Source organism: Temnothorax americanus, unplaced genomic scaffold (assembly GCF_048541705.1).
Source record: "Temnothorax americanus isolate GAGA-0224 unplaced genomic scaffold, ASM4854170v1 Scaffold14, whole genome shotgun sequence".
In the NCBI taxonomy this organism is placed as follows: Eukaryota; Metazoa; Arthropoda; class Insecta; order Hymenoptera; family Formicidae; genus Temnothorax; species Temnothorax americanus.
Genome location: NW_027509275.1, coordinates 4,080,296 through 4,105,428, shown reverse-complemented (window position 1 = coordinate 4,105,428; position 25,133 = coordinate 4,080,296). Strand labels below are relative to the sequence as shown.

Below are 25,133 nucleotides of genomic sequence, written 5' to 3'. Positions count from 1 at the left end.
TATTTCCGCGCGTCTCTCAGGCAATTGTGCGCATTTGCATAAAAAAGGGCAAAAAGTGGGTCACTACCACACAGTGAATTAAAGAGAGAGAGAGTGAGAGGGGGGGGTAGGGGTGGGGAGTGAGACTCGCAACCGCGTTGTCCGTTGGGGAAATGCCTTAACAAAAAGTCTAATACTCTCTCTCTTTCTCTCTGTAAGCGCGGGCGTTCCGTATCCGCGTCACCGTTCATAGAATTCTTTCTCAACAATGGCCGAGATTGTCGGCATACAGCGTTAGTGATGCCTCATCGTGATATCAAGCGTGATATCAAGCGCGATAAAAGTTTTCGTCTCTCGGGTAGCCGAAAGAATGCGGCGGATTTAAACGCGGCGGGTTTCATCGTCTTGACTTTATTCCGACATTAATTGTGCTTATACCAGAAACGTTATCTGCAGGTGCGCCATATTTCACGGTTTTATATCGACGAGCGGGTTTGATCGTTTTATGCGTTTTCATTAATAATCAAGGAATAATACCGAAACAGATTATAGAACATTCCTCACAATCTCGTATTAATTTTGCCAAACAACGTTCAGGAATAAAATACAAACTGTAGCTCGCATATAATTATATAATATTCTTTCTTTTTATATATTTATATGTGTATATAAATGTGTAATATGTATATATATATATATATATATATATATATATATAGATATACACACATTTTTTGTTTGATTTTAAATATAAGAATTAAAATAAACGCAAAATGCATGTAAATAGATAGAAAAAAATTGGTCCCTGCGAATTTGCAGTTGAAAAAGATAGAGATATAAATTCTTTTGAATCAAACTGTCATATATTTATCAAAATATCGAAATCTTTCGCCCCGACATCTAGATAATTTATCGTTCTGTTTTCCCTGTTTTAGTATCTTGAGAGAGAGAGAGAGAGAGAGAGAGAGAGAGAGAGAGAGAGAGAGAGAGAGAGAGAGAGAGAGAGAGAGAGAGTATATCGGTATTTCCATTAATATTTATGTCGATATAAAAGGTATGCGTGTGTGTGCGTGCGTGCGTGCGTCGATCTAACGGCGGCGGCGCTCGACGCGGGCTGTCACCGACGAAGCGTGGTTTTTAACGACGCTTTCGCGGCTCGTAGCCACGTTCCGTTTTTGATTTCAATTCGCATGGGTCGCGCGCACACATATGTATGTATGTATGTAACATACATATGTACGCGTAGATAGATTCATGCCATAAAACACAGATTCTCAAACGTCGCGCCGCGCGCCGGGCGCCGGCCGGCTGGCTAGCTGGACGCTCGACCCGCTCGACGGACGGTTGGCCCGGTTGGCCGCCGCAGCGCCGCCGCGTCGAAGAAGTACGAAATTCGGCGTGCGCGCGCACCGCGCGCAGCCAGTCTGGCTAGAGTGGCCAGTTACAAGGTAGTCGGCACAGTTCGGAGCTCGGAGCACGCTTGCTCCGCGCTCCACTCTCTTCCTCGCCGTTTTCTCTCCCCGTGGCCCGTGCTCGCTTCGGTCATCCCCTCTCCTCTCTTTCGCCCGCGCCGCGCCGCGCCGCGTCGCTCCGTGTCAAAGCCGAAGCAGGAGGCAGGAGGCAGGAGGCAGGAGGCAGGAGGCAGGAGCAGAGTCGGTCAATACTCCGAGCAACGCGGCGGTGAGAGCACGACGGTCGCGTACGCACGCCGCTCGCGCTCCACGTCGTCGAGGGACGTCGTTTCCTTCGCCTCGCGTTTTCTCTCCCTCTCTCTCTCTCTCTCTCTCTCTCTCTCTCTCTCTCTCTCTCTCTATCTCTTTTTGTCTCTGTCCCTTACGCTTTCGTCTGGCGCGCGCGCGTAATCTCGCCAAGTACGCGCCGATCGTCTCGTCGTCTCGGTCGTCGTAGCGTTTGTCCGTCCCACTCCGGAGTCCGGCGCGCATCGCGGGCGCCGGCACTGGCGGCACCGCGGCACTGTGCGTCAACGTCTCGCCTCTCCGTATCCAACGGACGACACATTCGACGTAACGCGTACGTATACCGTATGCCCGCACATATACGTACGTGCCCACGCGGCCACCGCGGACGGCGGACGAACGAGAGTGCGTAATTCAACGTAATTCGTATATACATATATTCACGCACGCGTAAGACGCGCGCGTCGCGCGTCGTGGGTGCGCGCGCGACCATCGACAGCGTCCTCGTCGTTCGTGTCGTTCGTCTCGTTCGTTCGAGAACGCGCGTCGAATCGTAACGTGCGAGTATACCATGTGAAACAGGGACATTGGAGCGCACAGGCAGGGCCAGATCTCACGCAGATCCGGATCCCGAGACACGAAACTCGGGACTCGGGACGCGAGTGAAGTTGGGTGAGAGAGACGACTCGCGCGCGCGCGCGCGCGACCGTCGTTTCGAGAATTTTTCAGTGATTCGCGCGCCTTACTGCACAGTGCACGGCACTTGCGCCACTTATACTGCGCGAATCGGTTGGGGTGTCGCGTCGCGTCTTCGCCGCGGAATCGGAAGAGGAAGGAGTGTACATACGCGTCCGAGTGTCAAGATCAGCGATGCATCTCGCCGCGTGATGGACAGGCGAGCCTTCCCAGCCAGCGGCGGCCGCGGCAGCGGCTTCTTCTCGACCGGCAGACTCATGGATACGTGGATAATCTTCCTGTTCGTCGCCATTGCCGGTAAGTCTTGCACACCCTAGCTTGACTAGCTCTTCTCGCCGTTCCGTTTCGTATTACTTATTACTGCCCACGGAGAGAGAGAGAGAGAGAGAGAGAGAACGGGATTCTCTCTCTTTCTCTCTCTCGTGTCTTTTATGTACAAGACTGCCGAAAACTCCTTGTCACGCATTTAAACGTCGTTTTACGATCTCCTGACATTATTCTGGTGTATCTATATTTTGAATAGTATAGGCTGCGGTCCACTTGACGCTACAAATGCTTCGAAGCATTCCTCTTCTCTTTTCTTTCGATGAAGAAAGAAGGAAAAGAAGAACGCTCCAAAGCATTTGTAGCGTCAAGTGGACCGCGGTCACAGTATGACGTAGGAGCTTAATACTTACGCGCGGGATTTTCGTAAGTATAATATAGCTTCGATTCATTGTCAGCTTTTATTTTCGAACGCTATATGCACGTGTCTCCGTAGACTGTATCGCAGAGTTGGAGCAGTTTACGTGACCTAATATCAAGTACGTTGTTTACGTTTACGCTTAATAAAACACGTCGTCTCACTGATCTGATTATACTTGTAACGTTCGCGGATTGTAAATCTTTTAGAGACCATCTTTCGTGAGTTAATTCCGCTTGGCCGTTTACTCTCGCGAATTACAAATCAGCTTGTTCTGATTAGATCAAAACTCATCTAGTAACACATTTATCAAAAAACTTATCGTTAGATTTTATATATAGTTTTCCATCTAAAAATGAACTTTTGATCGTAGCCACGTTTCGACGCGTTGACTCTCGTGCTTTGCAATCTTGTTTGAGAATCAATCTACTAATCATAGACTTCATAGGAGTATAAAATCGTGCTCTATATATTAAAGTAAGAAAAGAATCAATTATAAAATACGAAAACAAGCAAAACTTTTATTCGAATAAAATTATGAAAAGCTCGTACACGTTGCACGTTGCACACACATAGCGTGTTATAAATATAAGAAACCTCAGCTGTTTTTTTTCTTTGGAGATTTGATATTTTTATAATTGAAAAGGTCTTTCAAATGTAGTTTTATTGTAATGTTAAAATCTCGAATCGATACTTGTAATGGTGGATAACAATTGTAACAAAATTTGCGCGATCCTGATGCCGATTACTCGAAGCATATACGAAACTGTGTCGAGTTTTAATTGTCGTAATTTTAAGCGAGATTTTTCCAATGGAAGATATACGATCGTCGTTAACGTAAAAATACCTCAGCGGAGATGGTGTTTCTCTTTTTCGTGCGCGTTTAATCGTTATCGCCGATGTTGCTCGTTTATGCGTAGACAAGCCACAGAGTACGTATATATTATCGCTTCAACCCACATCAGAGATGACTGATCCGTGCATAGTCATTTGGACTTAACGGATTCGAGCTCGATTCGTTTGCGGACTCACGCATACGTTTACGTACTATTTATACCCGGGTATACGCATGTTTTTATAAGCAATAGTTGCAATAGATATTTAAGGAAAAGTAAAAGGAAGATTATGCTAATTCAAAGATAATAAAAAGAATAAGAATTAGCTGCATATACGTGCATGTGATATAGATAGAGCAGAATATAGCGATGCACATTATTTATTTTTTTTAAATATTTTTTAGTAAAAAAATATTGTTTTATCTATATAGAGTTTGGATGGGAGACAACGTAATTCGGATTGTAGCGCGGTAGCAGTGCAGATTTAAGATAATATTACCTAAATCTAAATAGATGAGCAACGACAGACAGCCTATTGCTATCTACTCTGTTACTCGGTGGAAGGAGAGATATTTTGAGATGTAGAAATAATAGATAGAATCAGGTGCACCATCAGGTACAAATTATTAACTTTATAGTAACAAACTCAATGTATTTATCCGAAAAGTATGAAAAATTACTTTTTTTTTTAATCTTCGGGTTATTGCGAGAAAAAAGTATAGCGAGGGGATTTTGCGAGAGAATATCTCGTGACCTAATTTACTTTGCTATTATTATCCCTGCTAACTTCCAATGTGTTCGTCAGGCATGTAGCATAAAATAGGATTGATGGCTTCGTCATTTTTTTCGTAGGATCAATAATTCAGATACTTTCTAAAACATATATGTATATGCATAGACAGCTTAGCACCCTTGGTTGTTGTCCCATCCATCGTGATTCGACGATACGCACTTGCGTTTCGCTTTGTTCGCTACGTTGATGCGCATTACGTATGCAGCACGTGCGAAACGACGATTATGTGCGAGCGCGTGATGGCGTGATGGCGTCGCGGCGCGTCATGTGTCGTGTCGTGTCGCATCGCGTCGTATCGTTAACGTTGTCCTGGAACGCGTTTCTTTCAATAGAACGACGGAAAGCGAATGGCAGCCATGGCAGGCGAAAGAAGGATCTTACTTCCGTTACTGATCTTTGACCCGCGGTTTCCCGAGGTTTTAAGTTGTAAGATCGCAGCTGATTAATTAACGTTTTGATGTTTGTGCCCGCGGCGGAGTTGTCAAGAATATAATATCGTAGCATCTCTAAACATTATTTGTCTAGAATTACGTTTCAATGGTATTGTTATAGATATAGATAGAGATATACGCGTATATATGTTGCGTTTGCGAATGTACAAATGCAATAATAAACGTCCCCAGGCACACTAACATATACGAGTAACTCTATTCAGTGAAAATAGAAATTATATAGAAATTATTAAATGGAGATGTAACCTGCAGCAAGAAAGTTATATTACATTATCGAGGAAGTGAATTAGTAGTACCAATAAAACCAGATAATTACTCCATGGAAATTGTAACCTTTTTTAGTGATTATACAGAAAATTGTTTTTTTACTCGTAATATTTCTTTTCCTATTAATGAGATGATATTGTAATGTGAATATTAAGTATGTAATGTGAGTATTCTCGCTCGCTCGTTCCACTTTCAGTCAAACGCGTCATATAATATTCAGAAACGTTATGATTGTCGTAATACAATCAATTTTTAAGTTTTGCATCTCTGTTATATACATATAAAGAGCAGTAAAAAAATATATATTCTGATGTAATATCGATGCTATCGGCGGCATTTGTCCTGGATATATATACATACGTGAACAAAACTCTGCTTTTCGCCGTATTTAGGCTCAGCTCATGCATAACTTATACGGTCGTCATTGTGAAAAGTGAGTGGGCAAACATTTCCGATACTCCTCGGAATCAGATAATACTAGAAACTATTGCTAATACTAGAAAAACTTCTAAAGGCGTTTTATTTTGCGTGTACATACATTTACGGATAAATCCGAGTTAACGCATCACAATTTTTATATTTGTAAAGATTTACATAGCTGTTTTGAATTATGATATGAAAAGTAACGAGTTATGCAATTTTCAAAGTTTTGGAATATCCGGAAAAATTCAATACTATGTAGTTTACTTACGTACACATTAATCGCTAATATTATAGTTGACATTCAAGAAGATTTTATAAGTTTTTGTACACGTGACTGAAATGACCATACCGCGAATTTAATGAGCAAAAAATTCGCGTTTTATCACATATGCGATGATACAAATAAAAAAACATACTTCTCTTGAATATTCATTTTGAATATCATCGATTTTAGTTGTACAATATTTTAAGGCGTGCCTCCTCTTGCTTGGTATTTTAGAAGTTTAAATCTAAGAAATTCTTTTTAGGCAAAAAATTCTAGATTTATCGCGTCTTGAGCATAGACGTCATTTTTCGCATCGAGACGACGCCGACGCGACGATACGGATGTCTCATAGATAATTACATAGGCGGGATGCATATATTATATACTAATTGAAAGAATTCTTTTCCACATATTAAAGACCGATATATTGATGTAACATTGCGTGAAATGTTTGCCTTATCTATATATGGGGGAAAAGTTTTGGACCTGAGCAATTTAACATTTAAAAAATATATTGAAATTATTATATTTGTATTTTTGTATTTCGGAAGAAGTACTCGCGCATTACATAATATATTGTATCTTTCGTATCTCAACCGTAACGCTGAGATACAATAATCGTTAAGAGATTTAATGAAAAGACTGCAGACAATGGAAAACTATTGCTTTCGATTACAAGTAGCGAGCGATTCCCTCGTTAAAATCCTTGACTTATCTTCCTGCTGTCCTTTACGGGCACGCTATTTACTATCATATTGGTCGATCGTTCCATCCTTCGCTTAGCGCAGTGTTTCTCAATTGCCTTATTCGATACTTTTTTATGATTATCATGTCGATAATCATAAATGATCGTAAAACATAATTAACACGTGCGTTGTATGTATTAACAACGACAGTATAATATATATCCTTCTTTTAATACCGGAAAGAGAGAAAGAAACCTTTTCGATATATGTTATCATAAATGTACGAGTAGTATCCAATTTTTAATAACTTTTGTCGTGATGATTTTGTTGTGCACGGTACGTTTGCGTTTTAAAAGTGACATCGTAGCTTTTTTTATTCTTTTCTCAAATTGTATTTTGAAACAATCGTATAGATACACTTTACAAAATATAAAGCAAGAGCAGCTACACGTTGATATTAAAGTAATTGTATTTTAATAGAGAATGTCTTAGATTGAGAAAATAAGAAAATAAGTTATATTAACTCTTAACGCGTTGGAAAATTTAAACGTAACGACAATATGCAAATCTTTTTAAAAGGCTTAAGAAACACAATCTGTAGTAGGTAAACTATTGTGTATAGAACGTTGTACTTGACCGCGGCACTTCATTGACGGTAAGATTCACGATTTAATACGCCAATGATGCGGACACGGGGAAAAATGATGGTGCAGCAAAGGGGCACAGGGGACCTCCATAGAATAGACGAATAGAGTCTCGAATGTGGCAGGCGCCATTCCACTGTGCGCAGTCCGGCGTCCGGCAGGCATTCATAGTCGTCGCAGGGAATCACGGCACGATGCCAGATGGCTGGCATTCTCGGTGACGTGCAGGAGAGGGATCAGGGAAGTGTTTTCTTTGTTCCTTTTCTGTTCCTCGCCCCTTATTCCTGTTCTGTTCTTCGGACGATCCCCAGGTTTTCTCTTTCTATCTTTCTCTCCCTTTCTCTCTATCTGTTGGCCCCCGGCAAGTTACACGTTACACCTTTTTGTGTATTTCTTTCTCTCTCTTTATCTCTATCTCGTCTGGCACATATATATATAATATCAGTCTTCGTTTCATGTCTTCTTCTGTTCCTGTGTGGTATCTTGGATTCGAGCAGTCAGCTACTGCGTTTTCTCTTATATTTCAAAAAGAAAAAGAAGGAGAGAGGGAGATCAATAGGAAAATCGTCTATTTCCTGATGCATTTTTCTGCAAGAAAACAAAACCGTCACGTTGATATTTCCCATATCACTGGAAATGTTAGTAATTTGTAAAATAGCGCAATGTAACAGGATAATGTTTTTCATCGCACAGTTTAGTCTCGGGACTGTTTGGAATTTGTCAAGAAAAGAAAAATGTGTATATAATAGATAGGAATGGGTCTTACCTCTCTGCTTTTATATAGTGTTGAAATAATAGATCTAATATAAACGATGATTGTACAAATATACACGAATGAAATAATTTCCCGGGAAATCAGTTTTCATCTTTCGTTGCATGCACGAACGATATTATTCGGGAGACAGCAAAAGCAATTTTAGGACCGGACTTAGTTAATGTATAATTCTGGCCGTTCTGACGTTTAATTTTAGACAATTTAAACTTATAATGTCTTTGTTCTTTCTAACTGGTTTTCAAAATCAGTTACCGGTTTAATTTGTTTTACTGCAGATTTTTATAGTCAACTTTTTCTTTTTTGAATTTTATCAATCTTATTAATTTTATTGTTGTTATTGAACGTTTCCGAATTGTGACGGATTATGTTAATTGTATAAAGAAACTTTTTTTAATGAAAAAGTCACGGCATTTCATTGGGTTCATAGTTCTTTGACGAACCATCGAGGCCGCTGGGATTTTAAACTCACGGTTGTTGCAGTGTTAAATTAATTCCATCCCATCCCTCGTGTAATATCTCCGACTTTCATTGTCAGCTATATCTCTCGTATTCACACGCAGCGTCCCGCGAGGGAAATATGAAGAGTTATATTGAAAACCTCGCTTCATCGAGTTTCAACAGTGTTTTGTAATTCAAATAAAACCATCTAATGTTACTATGATATTACGCGAAATGTTAGTAACTCTGCTTGCAAAGGAATAAAGCTTTTTATTATAAATCTATGCTAGTGATAGAATACGACTTAATATGTTGACCTAATGACACATGGCTTTTTAGTATAATTTTTATCCATACAACAGATACATATTCGTAATGTTTAATGTCAACTATTTTTGTGTATTACTAGAGACTAGAGACTTAACTTTAATGACACATTAATGTAAAATTCTTTCTTTATATAGGAAATGAATTTGGTCATTTTTGGAGAGAATTTCTGTGTCGCTGTAGCATATTAGTATACTAAATAATGCGAAAAGATTATAAATCGTGTAAATTATGTCGATGTCTGAATGGATAAATCTTTTCAAGTAAAAAGAAATATTTTATATCATGTTTTATAATTATTAGAAGACAAGTTGAAATTATACTTGGATACCATCCGTGTAGCTAACATAAAGAGAATGTAATCGTATTACTCATCCCCCAGCTCGTATTAGCTCTCCAATAAACGCTTCCAAACGTCCTCCATTTTTTTCTAAATGTGCCATATAAATGTTGCCATTTCCTACGTGGCGTCTCGTGGCGTCTCGTGGCGTGACGTGGGAAACGCTGTTCTGGAGTTAAGGAAGTTAAAGTTAACACAGAAACTTTGCACTTGTAGGTACTTATAGGAAAATCCTCTCTCTCCTTTCTCTCCTTTCGTAAATTGAGGAACGATGTGACATAATAACTCACGATCGTTTATGTAGGGAAAGACTGAACGGTGACAGTATCGGTAGATAGATCGCCGTTTCCGTCACGTCGGCGGTCTCGATGAGATATAGCTTTCGACGATAGGTTACGTCGGGCACTTACATCCATTCTACGACACGACGTGGCGATTTTTTGTTTTGGTGTTGATTGATTGAAACATACGCGTGCACGTTCATTCGAGACTGGCAAGTGCGATCGTCCATCGCGCGCGAGCCTCTCTGTCGCTTTCTCTCGTGGAATCCTTGTGAACGACATCGGGTAATGCCCGTTACGTGTTCATGCATGTCTCACGGCCGCGCCGCGCGACGTTCCGTATCCCGTCGCCGTGGCAATAAGTGATTTAATCCTTTGGAGAGGTACTATCGCGCTCTAACGCTGATGCGTCTCGTCGCGTCGGCTGGTTTATTTTTTTGCGAATGATGTCGAAATAATTACTTTAATCTTGAAAAAATAAATAAAAGCGACGTAAAAAAACAAGTAGGTATACATGATACGCAAATTTTAGAATTGATAATTATGTTATGCGCATTTTCATAGTTTCTTCTCTAGACTTTTGAATCTATTCACTTAATTGTGTCATATTATATGCTTTTGAAACGAGAGAGTGTTCTATATGTGTCACCATGCAAAAATAAGAAACTTGCGATTTTTCCGAAGAGCCGTCGAAAAGTGATGCAATGTTAACTTAACGCGCGCGAATCGCGCGATATGTGGAGCACGCCGAGCGCAAGCCGACGGGAACGTGCCCCCATCTCTGTGAGAAAATACAATCCGATGTAATTTTTCCGATACCTTTTATCGGTTGTTGTAACAAAGAAAAACATTACGCTCGACCGACGATACCTTCCGCATGCAATAATCCCGCAGAATTTACGAGGAAATCGAGCGTATCGCAGGCTCGGAATGCTCCGCGAGTCTGATTTCGCGTGCAAAGAAGTGCAACGCGATATATCCCACGCGTCTTTCGCATTCTCCGCCTCTCTCGCTTGGGAATCATTCAAGTTCATTCTCATCACTCGAGGGCGGGTAAGCGGGGGTTGCGTACGTCGTAGTCGCTCGTATAGTCGTGTTTTACGTTGCTACATAAGTTGAGACTTGTTTGTGTGAGATGACGGCGCGGCGCCGCGACGCATATCTCAACGTCGACAAGAAATATCGCGTTTCTGAGAAATCGCTTTATTTCGCTTTATAATCGTCATTGTAATCTTTATTTTCTCGTGTTAAATTGTCAGATTAATTCCCATTCATGCCAACTCGATATATATACATATAACATTAGTTACATCGTCGTATCTCGTTTCCGTGCATGGCACATTCATTCCTCGTACTTGCGCGTACGCCGTTCATTATTATTAAGTTTGGTTTCTTGTCTTCATTTTCGTCATGTTCGTTATTAGGTATCTCGTATTGACTGACTCGAGTTATTATTGAAATGTGGTATATAGCATTTCTTTTTCATAACGTAACATCTAATTGGAAGCAATCCTAATCTTGAAATAAATAAGTAGAACATCGCAACGTTTGCAGTGACAAAAATAATATAATCATTGTAGAAATATTAGATATTATGAAGAGAAACAATATCTACTTATATAAATTATATATATTACATATATATCGAAAATATATTACGACAGTATTAAGCAAACATATGTGTGTATCGCAGTTTTCCGCGATTCTCATTTCAACACATTTGTATAGGTATCTAAGAAAATCTTTCGAAAGGTAACAACGTCTATACAAATTTAATTCGCATATATCGCTCTTCTGATATTTCACTTACATGATGTAACAGTCAATAATATTTCGCAAACAAATTAAGAACTTTGTATTATATGATATTCCACATTGAGTTCAAATACCGAAATAATCGAGGAGTCGTATTCTCAAAGAGACATTATATATATATATATACGCCCGCGCTAACAACGTTATTATTTGATGCATCTCGTTCAGTTTATACTTCATCGGCTATATCGGGGAATGACGTCTCTATCGTGCCTACGCTCTTTTCATTATTCTATCCGTATACGATTGCAATCAATTTATGTATGTAAATAACGTTGCTCAATAATGTAACGATGAATTAGTTAATATGCTCATATGACGCAACGCATGTTTTTAAAATTGTCGTACATTTTTTGTGTAACAGGTAACAGGGTCCGTTAGATGAACAATTTTTGTAAAATAGAAATGTTATTGCAAAAACTGCATTACATTAATTAGATGTTACAATTTGAAAATAATCATGTATAGTCATATTTTTACCACTTATTCTCTCGCTACTTCATGTTTTTCATAACATGAAGTGTGAGTGAGAAAGGAATTTTTAATATCAAGACGAAAGACATAATTCTTTCATTATGGCATCTTATAAGATAATTAAGAAAATTGTTTGGAGAGAAATTTATGCATACTCCCGTATAATAATCTTGTTATTGTAATATCGTATCGAACTTCATTTTGTTGCAACGGAGAAAGTTAAATCAACATTTTATAACAAGATTAATCTCTGATATTGATGAGGCTGCGTAATTAGGAATATTGCATCCTAGGTGTCATTTTAAATGTATTACGCTACAGATGGTTAATCTTATATCCGGCGATTATCCGACATTGTGCCATGCCGTATATTCTCGAGAACGTCGCATTGTGTCTCGCTAACGTACGTCACTAATACAGCGCGTCGGTTATTTCATTATTCGTACCGAGGATATTTCATACTTGACTTCCGTGCGCGCGCGATTCCGGAATTCTCATTACCCTTCCGTAGCACGGGCACATTCATCAGGTGTCAAATAAAATTCACCAGGCTCTCCGTTACTTAAACTTTAACAAAGATCTACTCTCGAAGCAGGTACACGACACTCTTATTTCACTCGTGCATCGCTGTCTTTCTCCTCTCCCCCCCCCATTTTCTCATGACTGTCAAGATGTATTAAGGTACTACAGGTCAGAGGCACGCGACAGTATAGGCGCCGTTATCTTTGTTGCGCTTATCCCTTCGATAAGTCGCATCAACTTTCAGCTGTACGAAACGAAGGATTACGACCGGATAGTCGGTATCTCGTGATAATCGCACGAAACCTTTGTATGCTGGAGAATGATCGGGATTTCATCTGTTTCAGCTTTGAAGCCAATTGCGCGCATGTTTCTGTCTATTAGTTGGGTTAAGGTAGAGAATGCAAGTCTTTGGAACTCAAAAGCCGGCTTTTGGCGCGAGCGAACCGTGAAGCGTGAAAATAATTCCGAAATAGTTTCAAGTTGGCGTTTTCTGCGTACGCGAATTCTCGAATAAACTTCCACCGACACGTTCTATAAGCCCGTCAACGATACTCGTTGACAGGTGACAATAATTAAAATTTGTCCGACGTCTATCAATTGAATTACGATCGTCATTGTTGCGATTTAAATAATATTGACATTTATAACAGTTGAATGAAGACATTTTAAATCTCTTTAAAAACATTTTCAACCCAAATGGCAATTTCAGAGTCTATATAATTACAAAATTATTTACTTTTTTTAGTTTAGAATATTTTTGAAATTATTTTCGTAAAATTCTTGAATGAACTTCTTTCTGCTTTAAGCTTTTTGAAAATTTATTTACTGTTGCACAGGAATGTGCAAATATACAGACCGAGGTGTGTAAAAGAAGATATTTCTGTTACTTTTGAAGAAATATTGTTAAGAATAGTTCCTTGTGTGATTTTCGAATATTTTTTATTATTAACTATTAACACTTCCAGAGTGTGCGATTTTATCCTTAACACTATATTTTTATATTTTTAAAAGCAACAAAGATATTCTTGAGTATCTCTTTTTAATTTGTATATCTTTTTTAAAATACTCTACATTTTCAGGATGTTAATTTCTCTATCGCCGGACACAACGTAGCAACTAGGATGTTGCTTTTCTTAGTTTGTTGTTTTCTGGCACATTGTAAGATCCAAGCGTATTTTTAATTCCTGTAAACATACTTGCCTCGAGCTCCGAGATATATTCCTTTAATATCTGTAAAATTCGCGCATCGCATATACAGGATGCGCTGAGCGTCATGTTTCCCAAACTAAAAACTCTTAGCGAATTTCAATTAATTGCATACTTTCTCAGTGAAAATTTCATTGTTCTATTATCACAGTTTTTTGGCTTTTAATAAGATATCTAGATAATTGTCTAGAAGAGTACTTCCAGTTAAAAATGTATTAATACACATTTATATGAAATATCAAATAATGAATTAAAAAAAATTTTTTCATTTGTACAACTCAAACTGAATTTGTCAGAAACAATAAAGTCAATTAAATAGGATGCATATATAATGCAAATTGACAATAAACATCCAGTTTGTGTAAATGCACGTATGATAATAATAAATTTTTTTAAATTATGAATATGAATCAAAAGCGAGATCAAAAATCAAAGCTTTGGCTTATTAAAAATTTTCGATTTTCCTTGCTTATAACTCATAATTTATCAAAGCTACGAGAGTATTGCGAATAAATTAGAATGACATTAATGATGTTGCGCAAAATGTATTTTAGTAACAAATACTTTTATTTTTAATATATTTGTAAATGTATATACTTTACATGCGCTTAGGAATAATATTTTCATAGAGGAAATGCATTAGCATGAGAGAAAGAGAGCGAGAGCGAGAGAGATAGAGAGAGAAGAAAAAAGATGAATTTTATATAAATACATCTCAGAGATATCCGAGAAATCATTGTTCGCGTTAATCGAATATGTTTTGTTGGACACTGGACGGGGATAAATGCGCTATGCCTGGGCATCCCTTGCATACAGAAAAATATCGGAGTAGCTCGATCGACCGACCGTTTACCCGACAACGCGTTCATGGTCCAGGTTCGGCGGTGGCAATTCTTAAGATTTCGAGGTGCGTGAGATGGGTCGTCCTGGCAACCTAGTGGTGGAGAGGGTTTCTCCTCTCTTCTTTTTCTCTCTCGCTCTCTTTCTCGTGCAGGCTACATCGACCGTCGCGTCGTAACGAGGTGTGCGCGCGATGGGGAATGGGTTGAGGACGCGGGTTAAAGGGGGAGCCGTTCCTCTCGGATCGGAAATGCGAATCTTTCCTCCCCCTCCTCCTCCCCCTCCCCCATGTCATTCTCCATACGTGGTGCAGAGAGCAGGTGTTCCGTCGCGGGGTATGCGCTTTGTCGTTTCTCTTTTTACTGCTATACCTGCACAAAACGCGGCTGCCGCACAGCTTTACGCGAATTCCACCCACTCTTTCGCCCACTCGTGTTTTTGATGGCTCCTCCGCTCCGCACCGACATTCCATCCGCGGTTGATATTACCCCATCACACGCCAGGAATATGACTTCGTTTAGGTTTTCCCATCACGGTTAACGCACCCTGATATACGTTCGTATACGACCAACTGCATCGTCAACTTACATTTATGTACTGTACGGCGATTTATATCCAATCAAACTGAAATTTCTTCAACGATCAACTTCAACGATCTATTTAACAGTCTATAGAGATTGCTCATTTTTTTTAAAAACTTATATACAAGAAACGATTATTTTTCTTCAAATCATATAGAATCAAAAATTGTCCTTTGTGAGACATTTTATAGGAAGCTGAGAATGAATCAATATTAAAATTACTTTCAGAGACATATTTCAAAGACTTTATCTTTTTTTCGTTTCTTGTCCTTAAAAAACACGTTAAATTTGTATCTCGTTTTATTACATCTTTTTATTTATAATGGATCAATTATATTTATGTCTTATTTCGAATAGTTTCACAAAATTAAGATATAAGAGCTCATTTATATCTTTTTAGTTCTGAATTTATATAATCGGTCTCGTAAAATACTTTGCCTCTTCGTTATCTTCCGACGCGACAAGTCGTTTCCGTTATGTCCAATTTTATTCGTCTAAGAGCCTGATAAGAGCTGGCTGTCTGGAGAAAACTCTTTAAACTTGCGATATGAAACCTTCAGTTATATGTATATATGAACGTGCCGATACATGGCCGAATGTGTGGAAACAGAAAGTCGAATATAATAACGATTTGTCTATTGTCTCTTCCACTTTTATTTGAAATCGATCTTTTTCATATATAGTCATAGAAGCGATACCCATATCCAATTTGACGAGCGACGGCATCGTCGTATCGGATCGCTGGGTAAGGCCACTTTTTATATGTTTGTTCATTAAATAAATGTCTCTACGACTTACGAGAATTTAGGATTATAGCCATATTAAGAAATCATATCATCTCTAATATTCGTACGGATATACAGTAAATCCAAGATAAACTTTCGGCAAAAGAAATCGTCTCTCGATACTGAAACACAAGTATGTCTAGAAGCATCAATTCTTCAGCGAATATATTTATACATTTTACTAGGATAGAGAATGTTGCGATAAACCCTATGTATGTAATAATATATGAATTTGTGTATGTGTGTATAAATTATTATTCTGGATGATATATCATATAATTGTAACATATTCCGATTTGCTCATCGATAAAACAAAAAGAACAGGTTATAGCGTACCGTTATTAGAAGAAGCGATTTATACAATATTTTGCTAATTCCTTTATCAAATGCTTCTCTACGAAGTGTTATTCATAGCAGTTTGGTGGGTTTGTACATATTGCGAGATCAGTCTCACCACGACTTGACCAGATGCATCAAAACCGCGTGCTTAATTGACTTATAAAATACCGAGGCCGATTCGCGGGCCAATGCATGCCGCGCGCGGATGTTCGATTTAAACTTCTGCGTAAATCGCGATATGCAAGGATGTAACTAAAACAATAAATTTATTATTTGTTACGCGCTCGCGTTGACATACTTCGAGGCTATGAAAAAATATAATTTTTGCCCGTACATGTAGACGTGATAGAGTTTTGATTATTTCGTTCACGGATGGACGAAAAAAAACATTGAGGAAAACATAAAACCGCGAGGCATTAAATAGTAAAAACTTGGTTTAGTTTTCAATATTGCCGTTTCGGAACGATGCGATGCGAAGATAGGACACGAAGAAAATTCTAAGTTGTATAAAACTAAAAATCGAAAAAAACTTTTATGAGAACGCTACTAGAACCGCAGTTAAAACTTGAAAAAAAAAACTTATTACAAATGAAATGTCAAAAAAACTGAAAATTACAAATCGAAAAGATTTTGTCAGAAAATTGTAACGAGAAGATTCTCTAATTCGCGCGAATGTTATTTTTTATGTAGAAATTTATTACAAGTTTTAGTATATACCGTATACCGGTATAGATATCGCTTTGGTGTTGAGTACTATAGCGATATGTATTGGCGTATCAATATCACTGATACAATATTGGAATGATAACAGTCCAAGACTGGACATGTATGTAGTATCAAATTAGCGTTGGTTCGCAGTATTATCACAATACTAAAATCTTGTAACATTGGCAGAATTCGTTGCACTAATATTGATACTGTATCAATAGCGAAACGATAACAACGGCTTAGCGGAAACGCGCGGCGATTCTGGGACATTCCTTCTCATACACTCTATTTTAATACAAAACAATGTGCGAGTAATAGAACTGCGGAGAAGATCGGAAAAAACATCGATATTAAACTAGTTGGAAAAAAATAGAAGCGCGAACGGCGACGGAAGAGACGGGGCGAACGCGATAGGACGGATTCCAATTTTAGTTTCCAATTTCGGCGTTCCGTGCGCTTTTCAAGCCGCCGCGCCGCGCGCCGCGACGCGACGCAGAGAGCACAGCGTGATGCTGCACTGCGCGAAAGAATGCATCTCGTGTTCGCGTGTGCGACGCGACGGCGATGGCTGTGAAATTGCACGGCGCTACTCTCGTCGTCGGAAACGTGCGGAAGTACGCCACGTACTTCCTTCTGTCGCAAATCCTCGCGCAGGGCATCACGGTGCAGCATCACCATCCCCGTCCCCCGGCCGCACCTTTCCGAAAAGAAGGTGATTCGCACCCGCGCGCCGCGATGCAACGAACCGCTCGATTGCTCGCTCGCGTTCGCTGGATTCGGTTTAATTTCGCGGAACAATTGGCCCGAGCAACGACCGAAAGATCGTTACATTTGACGTCGATAGGCGAAAACGGTCGGTGTAAAAAACCTTCTCCGGAATCTCTGGAACTCTAAGTCGATAGCGACGCATGTATCTATATACCAATTTGTTTGTTTAAAATTATACATATTTTTTTCTATGTACATATAATATGTTTGGATATCAGATTTTATATCGTACGTGATCTTTTATGGTATATAAGGATATCTGCTATTTTTTTTTACTATACTGGACAGGAATTAATGTACAATATATGGGAGTGACAAGTTCTGAATAAGATATATAAATGTCAGTCTGAATAAGATATAAATGTCGGGTCCAAATTATGAGTAATCTCGGGATGGATTCTCTCTTTCCGTACATTATTGTTTTACCAATGGAATTTTTTTCATCGTCACGTGATATCCATATATTTTACGTTCTATTTTGATACATTTAGCTTTTTCTGCTGTAAGCAAATAACGCACACACAGAGAACAATAATTTATATCTGTGAATGAACAATAAATATAACTTACCATATTTGTGCCATACAAACATGATTGGAGAAAATATTTATTATTATTTTTTCTTTTAATGAAAAGCAGATACAAAGAGGTCAACCTTTTATTTATATAGGTTTAAAATGAGCATTTTAAAGGTTGAGATTTGATGAAACATATAGTAATGGAGCCACGCGAAGTGGTGATTTCTTTTGTCGATCTATTTCTTTATGCGATGTAAATCTCATCTCAGCTCTCAGACAAAGAATTCGTCATGAAAGTCGCAGTCACCCATCGATCGCACTAAAACAACGCGGATCCTATATTTAACGTGGCGTTTTGTTCCTTCGCCGAGTGGAATCGTAGGGAATATATACTGAGAATAAAATTCTTCGGCCGGCGACTTATTTCCGGTTCTTATCGAGCTACCGTCTAAAGAGCCTAGATCTATATATCCCACACTTCTCGACAACGTTGTGCTTCTTGGCTCCCGAAGTATTGGCAGGAAAGTACAGACTCCTCCTCTTCTAAAAATGTCGTTTCCGTAAGAAAGAGTGCGAAGGGATGATCGCTTTAAGCGAAACTTTCTATTTTTAACTGATGCGCGAAGCATTCATTCGCAAATTATACGTATATAAACTATTTTTCTTCAAGATTAAGAAAGTTTCAGCAGACATTTAAAAATTAGAAAATTGAAGTAACATTCATGAAATCAGTTATTGTACCTGTTTATACTGTTGCAACTTATTTTGTCAAAGTTTTATTATTACAAGTTCTCATCTATTTATTATTCAAAATTTACTGTCAATGCCTTGACGTTGGAACGATCGGAATTCTTTCTAGTTTCGCTGCTTGAATTTACAATCGAGGGAGTACGATACTTGGCACGGCACACTCCGCGCATCGAAGGATTGTCAAAACTTTGATTGACAATAAATATTGATTATCTGATAGAATTCTGTACGGTGTATGCGGCTGCCGCATATTGCGACCGTCTGGTTGCAAACAAATCTGGGTCGTTGCGACGAGGACGAGGATCGACTAGTGGCTATATTATCGTGAGCCGCCCGAGCAGTATAAGTTTCGCTTCATTCTAAACGAGACTTGGAAATCTCGAATGACGACAGTCGTCGCTAGATCCACCAGCCATGTGAGAGTTAAAACCGCACTGTCGTTTCAATCCAAGTAAGTACGATCTAAAATGGGCGGGCTGAATAGGAGTACCTCCGAGTACTTAATGCAAGTACCCAATGACATTCAAGAAAATATTTCCTTCGACTTGCGGTAGCGGCTGCAATAAACATGAAGCGGATCCATAATCTCCAAGCTCATTTAAATGTGAATTACTTTGTTTTATGACGTTATGTATATTTATCAGCTTCGTCTTGTATGATTTAAAAAGTCAAATTAAGAAGCAATAGAAAATCTAGACTAATTTTTATGTAGATATGCATTAGAAATATAATGCATTTGAATATGATGCTAAAACTATATTGCTAAAACTATATCTCCCGAGAGAGAGAGAGAGAGAGAGAGAGAGAGAGAGAGAGAGAGAGAGAGAGAGAGAGAGAATTCTATTCGCACAGTTATAGCATACATGTAATTGTAATATTCATGGTATTTTAAACAACATATATAACATATTTTAAAAAGGAAGCTTGCAGATTTTATTTTGGTTAAAAATATTTAATTTATCGGAGCAAGATGGATTTTATAGATATAAACTCTGAATCTCGAACACTTTTATATTTTGTTACACATAGCGAGATGAATTAAATATAAATTAAATGATATATACGTTAAATATCGCTATTTCAGTAATCTGGGTTACAGAAAAGTAATGTTGTAACATATTTCGCGTGGACGATATTTTAAACGAAATAATATTTTTGTTAGTGTAATTTGACGAGGAAAAATATTTACGTAACGTGCGAATCGAGCAAGAACATAAGTAACATATTCGCCGTCGCGCGACGTGAAAATAACACCGGTCCACAAAGCAAAATATCCTACCGAAACAGGTTCGCAAACATGAGCGCGCGACGAGAAAACTCATGTGCTCAGTTTTCGTGATGGGGGGGGGGGAGGGAAAGAGTATCATGGTTGCGTGTACTCGTAATATCGCAATGCAGTGCCGTTGCCGCAGCTGTAACTTGGTCCAGACTTCGGCCCTTCGGCGATAGCAGCGTAGTTCGCGGTTTTGGACGTGGTTCCAAACGGTCGGTTCCCACGAGTACAAGTGTGTTGTACGCCCCGCGCTCGTGCTCGGTGCCCAATAAATATCTGTCGATCGCGTATAAACTTCGACGTTCCCAGTGCAACGGAGCACACAACGTTAGGTAGGAATTGGAGCTTCCGGATCTGCGGTCGCGGTAACGCTCGAAGGAATGGACGTTTCCAACCGAGTGAGTGAGATCCCTCGCAAAAACTCGTGTAAACGCCTGTGCCCTATAGCGTTGATCGATATATTGCGTTCGCGTACGTGCGGCGCGGCGGCAGGTTTCCGGAGAGGTGAATCAAAATGCGCGCGAGAGATTTTATCCGAAACAGACGTCCGTTTGTTAAAACCGGGCTATGGTAACGCGAGAATCCGCTAGACCCTTGCGCCGCGCCGGTATCATTTTGTTGCGTTTTGCTGCACGTTCAGTTACTACGACGATGGCTCGTGTGAACAAAGCGCGGAGCTTTGCTCGGCAAAATGCTCGGCAGGTAGAAGCAAAAACATTCGCTTTAAAGTAAAAATACGAAACGAAAAACTGCATTCGATATGTGTGTCCAATATGAATAATATCTCACTTTTTTTCACTGTGCGAGGCATTTGCGAATATTTCGAAATATTTGATTGCAAGCTTTGTCGTTGCCGTTCAAAACTATAAATTTATTAATTCTTTACGATTCGAAACGGAGTCGACACAATGTTTTTTTGCAGCACAATCTTTTGTGGATTCCTTACAATATTCAAAGCAATATTTCTTGCAGATGCAGAATTATAATTAACAAATTACCTCTTTTATATTTTTTTAAATTTTTTCTTTAATAAAATAATAATAAATCGATTGTTACATCGATCTATATTATACTGGAATTAAAATAATTGACCGCAAAGGGTTAAAGAATCCGTTCGTGAAAGGTAGCTGCCGATAGCACATTCTGGTATATGGTATTTTGACGTAAAGCGGTACGCGCGATTTCCATGACGCGAGCACTCACGGGGTCAAAGTAGTATCCCGGAGTAAGCGCCGCTATGAAAGCTCTGTGTCGACAACAACATGGCTCCTGCGGTTCGGAACACGTTCCGACCAACCTGTATGTACACCTGTACACACGAGCCTGTCCGACGTTAACTCAGTTAGCCGCCACCGGTGATACGAATTACAGTCCACCCCTACAGGCGGGACATTCCATAGACGTGCATGGCGTGTGTATTACCTCGTTACCGCGTGTTTCCCAAAGTTACATGGCAAGCTCCGACGCGACGCTGACTCGACGGGGTGAAACACGGGGCACGCATCCGCCCGCCCGAGACGGGCTTGATTTCGTCTCGCTTGCTTATTAACAGCGCGACGCTCGCTTTTAATTGACACCAACAACGCCGACGAACGATACTCGATCCGGCGTTAATCCATGGCGAGTGTGAAAATGCACGCCGCGCGGCGTGAGTCAGCGCGCGTATATTGAGTTCAATTACAGTACATAGTTAAATAGTCGTTTAACTATATGGACGTTGAAAACAAAACACTTCTCTCTTAAGTTTCATTTGAGCAGTAAACAATTTCGACACATTTAGGAAATGGCAACTTACAAACTATAATTACTGTGAACAATCTTAATCTTACAATTTGCAGAGTTTCCAGCATAATATTCTGGACTACTTAACATTTTTTAAAATAAAATATTTCTTTACCTTTTTCTGCAAAATTTTTAACAATACTTGAAAATCAAGCTGCCAAACATAGGTATTGGAAATGCACGACAAGTGGTTTGTAAACGATATATTGTATGCGTGTGTGTGAATAAATTGTTTGTCGGCAATTTTTAGTTAAAAAATTTTAATTTAGATTAGATACTATATTATAAACAGTATAAAGTTTCATCAACATAAAATATCACATTAATAACAGTTTAACTCCCGATCACGTTTTTGTGATATTTTATGTATGTATATTATATATGTTATCTAGAGTTTGTAGTCTCTCTTTTTTCTTAAAAACTGTAAAGTAGAGAAAATAATATCATTCTCTTCTAAGTAATCCCCATTCTTTAATACATTACAAATAACAGAAACGTATGATTAAAATATGTTGATGAAACGTTTAATTAAATTAAATTAAAGCACCAAATATTGCATCGAATGCGAGATATTTCAAGTTACATTTATCAGTCTTTCATTAAGCCAGATTGAAAGAGAACGGGGAATTTTTCACGTCGCTTTATATCACGCGTGAAGCGTTATATACGCCACTAATGTGATGGCATGTCTCTCTTTTTGGTGTCGCACTTTATTCTACAACACGTAGTATGGCCGAGGATTGCAAAGTAATAGTCGCCTTACGGTGACAAGAGCCTCGTGATTGTCTGGCTTAAATTAACACGAGAATAATCCGTCTCTCCCTTGGTCTAGCATCGGAATTTCCGTGCCGCGATGCTTCCTGAGATTCCGTGTCTCGTGAGATACTTACTATGCACCAGTACATAACATATTAATACAGCAAATTATATATATCACGAAATTCAATGAATATTTCAATTGTTATTAGGCATCAAAAGTCTGCATATAATTGAGTTAAAATTAAATAATTTATTAATTTTCTGGCTGATTTCTCTCTCAGTTTGAAATTAATTTTATTCTTCTCTTCAGATTAACATTTGAGAGAGTCACATATTTCCTGAATTGATAAAACATTGAAATATCTCACATATCTCGTTGGCTTTCCCGCAAGATCTACAAGACTTGTTTGTAGGCTCGACCTAACAAAGCCTTCGGTTATAAGATAATTGAGCAGATAAGATTATTTGGGGGGGAGGAGGAAATTACAATCTCGTCTCAATCACGATCGAGTTGAACGAATATTATATAATATGAACGCTCTCGGTTTGTTATTTTGATGACATTTTCAATATACTGCTTATTATGTTACAATTAAATTTAGCAAGTTTGTTCGCAGTTAACGCGTTCGTCTCTAGGTACAAGAATTATAATAATCGAGATTATAATTGAGATACCGAAATGCCGTTTCAGAATGAGTTTGCAGATCGGAGGGTGTTATCGCGATCCCCGGCGTGGATGTGTAGGGAGTGTAGATTACCTCGTTACCGCGTTTCCAAAGTTATACCGTATGCCTCGCGCTACCACTGCCGACTTGAATTCATCGCGCGAATCCAATGGTTACGTTTAATTAACGGTTACTGCCGGCGCGCGGTAAACGCTTTTCGTTCGAATTTCCGGATGCCGTTAGTCTTTGTTACGCCGTAAATCTCACCACAGCTCACGGTAAGTTCTCAATCCTTATCGAGTCTAATCGAACTTTCTCGATATATATTATCATCTATACAAGAGAGAGGTAGAATGTATAATTATTGAAAGCATGGATCCACACAAAGATGTAATAAAATTCTGTTAAATGCTTGTAAGTAGATTCTAATGAGCACTATGTGAAAAGTTAATTGAGACACTGTGAAAGAGAGCTTAAGCGAATGGAACGACGTAATGATTGCTCAGTAATAAATGATGTTTCGCATAAGAATAACGACCGAAACCTGCCAAGCGATTCGCAAACGGAAAACGCTTTAAAACGAAACTTATAAGAAAAATACAAAGCACGCTCATATAGTATACTCGCGTAAACGTTCTCACTTTTTTACTCTGGTTGGCAAAAAATGCCCGTTCGCAACTTTCGTCGGAGGTTAATAAAGACGTTTGTTTTTAATTTTATTTCTCGAATAATGCATCTAACACGAAGAATGACAAAACAGCAATTTGTTGGACATCTTTTTGGACGTTCGATTAACATAATGCGCAAATAAGTCGTGCGATATTTCTTTTTGCTCAATTTTGAGCGAGACTCATCAGGAAAAGGCGCGTGGCATGTATCTTCTTGCGACAGGCTAAATTACGGGAGGGCATTGGTGCGACGGTAGCAAAGTAATAGCTACCATAATGACGGCAGACGGTCCCTCGGCGACCGAGACGAGAGTTCATTGTCTGTGTCGGTGTTTTCACAACTACAGTGGGAAGAAAGTGCGCAAGAAGATGCCCTCTTGACTTTTTTCTTAAGAGATCATTTAAAGGAAGATTATTTAAAAAATACGGCGTACGTTTTAATAATAAAATAGTTTTTGGAAAAATTGGTTCATTATTATATACGGAACGTATAAGAAATACTTATATATATCTATAATGACTGGAACGTGAATGAAGTAGATATTTTCTACGAAAATTGATTACGCGGCGTCCGTGCATAAGCACTCGAGATGAGCGTTATGGCGTACACCACGGCGCGCGCTACTCCATTCTCACCGGGGGTGGAAACGAGTGGCTGACGCTACACGAATCGCGGAAGTGCCGGCGCGGCGCGGCGCCGTCCTACTCAAACTTCCTCTTTGCTGCACTCTCCTTTATCTTCCTCACATTTTCTCATCTCGAGCCTTTTCCGTGAAAGATTCTTCACAATATCGTGATTCAAACGGACTTATTCTCTATATTCAACGAGTATGTCGTTATAAAGAGAATTTAAGCAGTGAGAATTTTTACATTTTTTTAAGAGGTAGTTAATGCATTTTCGGTAACTGTCTGATCTGTCCAAAATATTGATACAAATATGTGACGTGTACTGTAAGTATGTTTAAACGTTAGTAAAATTTTCTATTCTCTCTCCGTCTCTCTGTCTGTTACTGTAATCCGCGAACTCGGTGGCATGGAAAGAGGGCGTTAAACTTGCGGGAGACGATCCAGCAGATTTGGCGTTAGCACTTTGAAACTT

General features: G+C 39.1%; 1 protein-coding gene across 2 annotated transcripts in view; it reads left to right on the top strand.

Annotated features, from left to right (window-relative positions):
* The first annotated feature begins 1,409 nt into the window (after positions 1–1,409).
* The window catches only part of Dtn (transmembrane protein 132C dtn), a 99,538-nt gene continuing 75,814 nt past the window's right edge, over positions 1,410–25,133 (top strand). For both annotated transcript variants that reach the window (XM_077400730.1, XM_077400729.1), the window contains exon 1: positions 1,410–2,669. In XM_077400730.1, coding sequence (XP_077256856.1) covers positions 2,564–2,669 — 106 coding nt within the window. In that variant the 5' untranslated portion in view covers positions 1,410–2,563. The remainder of the gene's footprint in view (positions 2,670–25,133) is intronic.